The sequence below is a fragment of the Bombyx mandarina genome, chromosome 04 (assembly GCF_030267445.1).
Source record: "Bombyx mandarina strain Sakado chromosome 04, ASM3026744v2".
Lineage (NCBI taxonomy): Eukaryota > Metazoa > Arthropoda > Insecta > Lepidoptera > Bombycidae > Bombyx > Bombyx mandarina.
In genome coordinates this window covers 9,948,151-9,956,399 of record NC_143211.1, presented here as the reverse complement: position 1 = coordinate 9,956,399, position 8,249 = coordinate 9,948,151, and the positions used below count along the sequence as shown (strand labels likewise).

Sequence of the window (8,249 nt, the reverse complement as noted above, 5' to 3'; positions counted from 1 at the left end):
AATATTAAGCTATGTTTTGTGAATTGTTTCGCAGTAATTACATTTGTTTGTATAAAAGAAGTTGTAGTTGCTATAACCAACACAAAATGGCTAATTGTGTAAAAACCACTGAATAACTCAGGCGTGGCTTTTTGTTGTAAACAAGTAATGTTAAAGTTTTATAGAATTGTATTGTATTTTCATTGTAAAAGAAGTTATGTGTGTAAATCCTGGCTTAACGCCGACATATACATTGTAATAACTATAAGCTCAGGCTACCAAGTAATAAAAAATACCGTAAGTCTGTCTACCCCAAAATCAAATGGAAAGAAATAATAATAACATTAGCGACATGCATCGTGCCTAATTGAGAAAAAACCCTAGGATATTACGATTTAGGTTTATTTTAATCGTATCATTGAAATGTCTGTCAGAAGAACGCTTACAGATTGATTTGGTTATAGGGTCATTTCGCCTGTTCGCGTCCATCGCCCAATTCGCGTCCATTTTACGGATCTCTCTTTCAAAACTCTATAAATTAAGTATACTAACACACTAATAAGTCAAAATGTCATTACCGGCAATACCTCAATATAGAAGAGGCACGCACACATAGACAAAAGTTCCGTGCGTCCAAGCAATCCTTTTTAAAAAAAAAATTTAGTGACGGCTGTTCAACAAGAGAGCGCGGACGTCCGGGTTTACGAGACAAAAATAGTGGGCAGCGGTGCATTTGAAGGTAAGTCTTATAATGTTTTATGGGTCTTTTGGATACATAGCTGTTTCTAGACGTTGATAATGATAAAAGGAATTATATTAAATACGAATTTGCTATTTTATTTTATAGTCAACAGTTAAAATAAGGTGGACGCGAATTACTACACCGAATTTATAAAACTTCCACTTTGCGTCCGCAACGGACGCAAACTATATCTACAGGGAATAATAACAAAAGCAAATCGCGTCCATTTTTTTAATTAATTCCCTTCAATTGGTTTGTTTGTAAGTATTTTTGAATACTAAATTTATTATAGGTACATTTTTGAATACTAAATGTATTGTAGGTACATTTTTTATTGTGACTACAAGTTTAATACCTATTCTACTTTGAATGAAAAGTATTTTTTTAAATTCTAATTGTTTCTGTTTAAGATGAGTTATTCAGAGATAAGAAAGAAGAAGGAAAAAAGAACATACACAGAAGAAGATTTAAGGGAAGCGTTGCATGAAATTCGAGAGAATAAGAAATCGGTAAGACAAGTATGCAAAGAATATGCTATTCCGAAGACCACAATATTGGACAAAATCAGTGGGCGCAGACCAGGTGGAGTAAACAAACCGGGCCCAGAACCTGCGCTAAGAGTAGATGGTGAAAAAAAGGTAGTTGAATGGCTTCTGAACATTTCCAAATGTGGATTTCCAGTGAAAAAACAGGAATTGCTTGATACTGTTCAGAAAGTAATACGAGATGGGGGGTTTCAAAATAAATTTAAAGATGATCGCCCAGGTCAAAAATGGTTTGAAAAATTTTTGGCCAGAAATAAAGAAATCTCACTTAAAAATGCGGAAGGCATTAATAAAGCTAGAGCCCAAGTAACAGAAGAGTCAATCAGATTGTGGTTTAAAAATTTAGATGAATATTTGGACAGTATACAGCAAAAAGATATTCTGAGTGATCCTAAAAGAATTTTCAATGGGGACGAAAGTGGTTTTGCTCTTTGTCCAAAAACAGGAAAAGTTTTAGGCCCAAGAGGGTTCAAAAACTTATACCAAATAAAACCCAGTAACGAAAAAGAAAACATAACGGTATTATTAACATTTAATGCGAATGGAGATATGTGTCCACCTTGTATTGTGTTTCCATACATTAGACCACCAAAAGCTGTAGTAAATAGTATGCCCCAAGATTGGTGCTTAGGCAGATCGGAGACAGGTTGGATGAGAGGAGAAGTATTCTTTGAATACATCACCAACGATTTTAACAACTGGATAGTGGAAAATAACATTAAAAAACCCGTGCTTCTGCTGGTAGATGGGCATAAATCGCATATGTCCTTAATGCTAAGTACGGCATGTGAACAAATGCAAATTATTTTGTATGCCCTTCCGCCCAACACCACCCATATTTTACAACCAGCTGACGTTAGCGTATTTGCACCAGTAAAAACGTATTGGCAATCTACAGTCCGCGCATTCCTATCAAAGCCAGAAAATTTTCATTCTGCCGTCACAAAAATAAATTTTTGCACATTGTTAAATGATGCATTAAAACATCCTAACATGTCCGACAACATCAAAAGTGGGTTTAAGCGATGTGGTCTTTACCCATTCGATGCAAATAGTCCAGATTACACTAAATGTGTAAGAAATACTTTGGAGAATGTACAGGCCGTTGGGCAACAGTCACAAGATGTTACCCGCTCGGACATTAAAAGCTTTAAAAAAGTATTAAAACACCTGAAGCCGACACTAAAAGAAAAAAATATTGACATTCGAACCATTACGAAAGCAGTTAATAGTTTGAAAAAGACTCTCCCTGCAGAAACGGGATTTGCTGAGATTTCTATCGAAACTGAATCTGAGAAGTCACATAATATGGAACTTTCAATAGAACAAAATAGTACCATTTTGAAACCCATTGATTGTAAATTGGATACAACTAAAGAAATCTTCATCTCTTCATTACACGAAGAAAACGAAAATGATCAAGCTAACTCAGATCCTACTGTACAGGTTCAAATAGTATCAGTTCTAACACATTCACCACCAAAACCATTAGCCGAGACTTGCAAATCAAAAATAACCACCAGGAATAGAAATCTAGCATCTGCTGAACTTGACGTGATATATCCAAGTAATTCAACTCTCGATACCAACAAAAACGATTCCTTACCTGACTTGTCCCTTTCGACGTTACATCTCTCTGGCAGTTACCTCGACGTCGGCTCTGTCGTGTCCTTAGACGACGTTCTAATTGTACCATTTGAAGATATTCCATCATCGCCCACTTTGTTTAGTGTTGAAAAAGAAACTCTTACTAAGGAACAAACACTAGAACCGGCCTTGACTTCTTCGATTCATACAGCATCAGCTGTATCGCTACCTACTCGAGTACCACCAGCTTCCGCAGTTGTTGGAGAATTAACACAAAAGAAACCCTCTGATCCATTTAAAAACCATCTGATGCTGCCTGAAATCTCTAACAAAGCAAGAAAAAATAATCAAAGAACTCCAGCAGCCATATCTTCTGCCGCATGGAGAAAGTACTATGAAGATAAAGAGCAGATCAAGAATGAAAAGCAGGAAGCAATACGAAAAAGAAAGTTAGAACGAATAGAAAAGCAAGAACAGAAAAAAACTTTAAAACACCCTCAAACGGTTCGTAAAACTGCTCCGAAACGAAAAAAGGAAATACACCCTCTTGAAGAAGTCACAAAGAAAACTGTAGATGTGGAAATTGAGAAAGAAAATTTACCAGCCGTGGAGCGAGTGAAATGTCCTGAATGTGACGATATACTAATTTCAGATGTAGAAGAGGACGATGAGAAAAACATTGGCTGTGACAAGTGTATTAGATGGTATCATCTGAAATGCACGCGATTAGTAGGATTAAGTTATTTAGAGGCCAAAGATAAGTCTTTTGAATGTGACTTGTGTCATTAATTAAAATTCTAGGGCTTTAATTATCTTTCATCATTATCAATCATCTTTAATAAGTAAATTATAAAAAATCCAATCTCTCTTTAACTATATTATTATAAAAAATCACCCCTTAATTCCTTTTCTAAGCTGGTGGACGCCAAGTGGTCCAACGGGTGGACGCAAATTGGATTTTATGGACGCAAAGTGGGTAAATCGCATAATTCTTAATTTTGTCTTTAAACAAAAAAAACACAACATGTTTCGAACTAAACTAAAATTTACGTTAAAATAGACTATTATAATGAACACATTACATAAACATTTAATTGAAATTAGTGCTGGGACGTTTTTATTTTCTCCTTCAAACTTGCCAACTGCACTAAGTGGACGCGAACAGGCGAAATGACCCTACCTATACATTGGAGCCAGCGAGAGCCAATACTGAAAATTTAATAATAAAAACGAATAAAAAAATACTATGACATAATTATATTTGGGCATACATATATTTTAAATAATCTTTTCATTATTATCTTATTTTTATCTCGTTAATAGTACTTCTTTGGTTTTGATTTCATATTTATTGCTAACTTTTCAATTTCCGACGCCCGTTAAAAATCGACTCGCCAAAAACAGAAGTAAACACTTTTTTGTTTATACTAAGTAACAAATACGAACCTATATTTTATTGTAAGCAGTATAATACTGCGACAATTATGGAAAAGACGGAGGTGTCGGTTGTCGCGGGAGCCGGGAGCCCTACACATGTTCCTGCTTGAATTAATGTACACAGGGCTATCTGGCATCAAAACCTAGCTACAACGTTCTCAGCGTATTTGGATACTATTAAAACTAAGCCCCTGGGTTAATCGAAGTTGACTATTAGATCTTTCTTCAAATTGAATTATTCCTTTTCGTTTTTTTTTCTATCTAATCGCGGGTGACATTACTGACACAGAAATCAGACAGATTTTGTTTTCTTTAATGAAGTCTGATCATTAGTATTCATCGAAGTATGAAACTTTTTTTTTATTTATTGCGTGCGTTAAGTATTTACCGGAGCCCATAGACCTCTACAACGGAAATGCCGCCACCCACCTTGAGATATGAGTTCTAAGGTCTCAGTATAGTTACAACGGCTGTCGCACCCTTCAAACCGAAACGCATTATTGCTTCACAGCAGAAATAAGCAAGGTGGTGGTACCTATCCGTGCGAACTCACAAGAGGTCCTACCACCAGTAAAAAAAAATTATAGCAGTAAAAAATATGTTTAAATTTAGTAAAATGATATTTTCATGACGTTTTCACTGCTGCTGTCGATTAGTAGTCGTGGCTTAAAGTCTAAGACATTCGATGTTCTCATACAAAGCGATGCAACAATACCTGTTGAAATCCCGAGACAGGTACCATTTTTAATGAGAAAATTAATACTTAACACGTGTTCTTAAATGACTTCTACTTAGCTCACTGAGTTTCTCGTCGGATCTTCTCAGTGGGTCACGATTACGATCCGGTAGTAGATTTAGCAAAACACTTACTGCCAGGGCCAGTGTTAGCAAATCTCTCAGGTTGAGCCCGTGATCTTACTAACCTATCCAAATTTTATAGCCTGAATAATCCCTTAGGCTACCAGTGATTAGGTAGGGGAAAAAATACATCTTCTTCTTATCATCCCACAGACGTCCACTACTGGACATAGGCCTCCCTCAAGCCTCGCCACCAATACCGGTCCTGCGCTGTCTGTATCCAGCGGATCCCCGCGAACCTCAATAGGTCGTCAGTCCATCTTGTGGGAGGCCTACCCACGCTACGTCTTCCGGTACGCGGATAATTATAATAAAAATACCTACAATATTACTAATAATATTGCAGGGACGCTCTAGAAAAGTACTGTGAAGTAACAATTACAACGCTTTTATTAAACATAATTTTAGACACAAGTAAAATAATAATTCGAACAGTATAATAAATTATGTTGGCCCGCGTTCAATGTGAAATGAAGAACATGAATGTACTAGAAATAGCAGCGGTTACACTTGATTGTTTAGAAAATTGTGTACTTTAAAGTTACAACTCTGTCTCTAAACACTATAACTAAATAAAATATTAGAAAACCAGTTGCATGAGAAATTCTTCAATGAAATTCAACTAGGTCGGTTCAATAGCAAAAATTAAGTTGTGGTTTAATGATTTAAAACATTTAATGTTGCATTTTTTGTTAGGAAAAATAAATTACCAAAATATTTTATTATTTAAAAAAAATATTTTACCTAATATTATTGTAATGTTTTATAGGCATTAAAGAGCGCTTACTCAACCTTAAAGGGAAAAAAAATAGTGATATTGTACCCAGTGGTCACATATGATATTAAAAATAATAAAAAACCAGGCTACTGCGGAACGCTCCGGTGGTAGCCCTTGGAATAACAGAAAGGAGCCGCTTGCCTTTCCATTGAATCAAATTCATATATTTTGAGATTCAGTCGCCAATTTCATTGGTACAGTTGGGAAAAAAACATTACTATAAAAAGGTTTTCGAGTGTAATTTTTTTAGCTACCTTCATTTAACAATAAATCCAGATTCTGATATAAAAACATCGCTTTAAGGAACCACACGGGCAGAGGATATTATTACTTGTACTAATTTAAAACGTTGCTATACTCAACGTCTTAATAATGTAAACATCACGACAAGCACTTCCACAACAATGTCAGTTAATTTGTATGAGAAGCACATGAAAACTGTACATAATTATTAGCACATCATATTATTACATTTTTGTATCAATAAAGCTTTGACTTTAAGAAGACTTACATTGTATTAGCCCACGCTTGTGTTTATCCTGACCGTACATTCCAAGGATTGTTTTATTGGATTATGCGACGAAGCCGCGAGGCAGCTATAACTATTCAGTGTCGTCTTTTGTGTTATGGAAAAACTTGTTCTTGAACCCATGTAGTGTGAAAGTGTCTTTTATTTTTGCAGTTTAATGTTACATATGTACACATATTATCGGGCAAGCGGCGCGGCTGTCATCGGGTCGAGGTGTGAGCCCGGGATCTGAGTCGTTAGCGCGCACAATACCAACGCTTCAAGATAGACCATTATTATTTTCATATTTCTTTTCTTCAACTATAAAAACGGTTTTAATATCTGTTTATTCATGCCGTCTGTACAAATTTGGTATTCTATTAATAAAATGCTGTTATTCGTAATCTTGATGATTCCCTTAACGTATTCACAAATTAGGCAAACTTTAAAATAACAATCGTTTTTTCATAATCATTTAAAGATCAGGCTTTTTACAGCTTTGTGTTATACTTCGATAATACTCGAATACTGATTGCACAATTTGTGTTGAGCTTTTACAATTTAATAATTTTGATCCAACAGGCCCTTGCAAAACCCTATACAGTCTACAGACGACTAATGTTTATTTGGACATATTTATGGCTATAGTTCCGCTTTTTGTGCGGATGGAAATATGTGTGGCGGATCGCACGTCTGCGCGAGATTTCGGACACCTCTCCGCTTACTAAATTTAATATCCTCTGCTTTTATGCCGACGACTCGCAAAAAAACTATGAAAACGCCATTGTGTCGGCTACACGGACGACAGTTCGCGCCTACCCGCCACTCATGAAAATTATTTTGTTTTTATCTCAAAATGTATGTTTATGATAACACCTGTTTCACTGATGCCTCCGCGATCGGTGTCAGCGGAGGTTTGTCTCGATTTTTTGCCAATTTAAAGACTATAAAGAGACCCGCATTGCCTGCTAATTTAACCACTGTTCACTGAATTACGAATACGTTTGCCTCGCGCCTTAGGGTTCTATTCGTCATTCTTGTCTCGTGTTTCATCAAAATAAATTTGCGTAAATAAAAATCGTAATAGTAACGAAAACCTTTCGCCCTAAACTGCGCATTAAAATACCTGCACCTGACGAAGTCGCAACCATATGGTCGGCGTGTTTTTTCCGCTAGTTCTGCAACTGATCTTGTCACGACTCGTTTATGGTTAAGGATAATTTCATATTTCTTAATTCATAAATCAATCGTATAAATCTTAGTTCACGTCAACTATAATGATGCGGCTGTCAAAGGGGACCGCGGCCGTGGTCAAGCTTTTTGCATAATTACGAGACAGGAATGCGGTCCGTTTGTCATAACAAAGAAAGAAAATCAACTAAATTGTCATACGTTTTTCGGGGAATGACGTCATATATCGAAGTTCGAATAAAAATTGCGTTTCGTTGTTCTGTTGCACCGTAACAACAGATGGTAAAACACTCACCATATATGTACGTTTGTATGATATTTCGTTACATTTAACTAATTAAAGACTGTATCAAAAATTCTGTACACGATATTAATTTTGAAAATAAACTTAGTATTAATTTTCAAATTTGTTTGTTCCTCTTTTAAAGGTCCGAGCTATGATTTTGTCTCGTTTTATGAGTGCCGATAATATAAACCTTCTATTAGTGAATATGGACAAGAATGTCTCGAACTTTTAATATTTTTGACCTAAATTGACTGCTACTATGCATCAAACCGGAACCCTGTGCTCAGTTAGTGAAGGTCACTAGCCTTTAGATCAACGAGGCGACAGATTATATTGCA

At 35.9% G+C, this 8,249-nt stretch overlaps 1 protein-coding gene across 1 annotated transcript; it reads left to right on the top strand.

The window, feature by feature from the left end:
• Nucleotides 1-464: 464 nt before the first annotated feature.
• Nucleotides 465-3,670, top strand: LOC149503129 (uncharacterized). The gene is made up of 2 exons (XM_089727037.1): nucleotides 465-718; nucleotides 1,132-3,670. The coding sequence occupies exon 2, from the start codon at nucleotides 1,132-1,134 to the stop codon at nucleotides 3,640-3,642; it is 2,511 nt and encodes an 836-aa protein (XP_089583163.1). The 5' UTR covers nucleotides 465-718; the 3' UTR covers nucleotides 3,643-3,670.
• The last annotated feature ends 4,579 nt before the right edge of the window (nucleotides 3,671-8,249 follow it).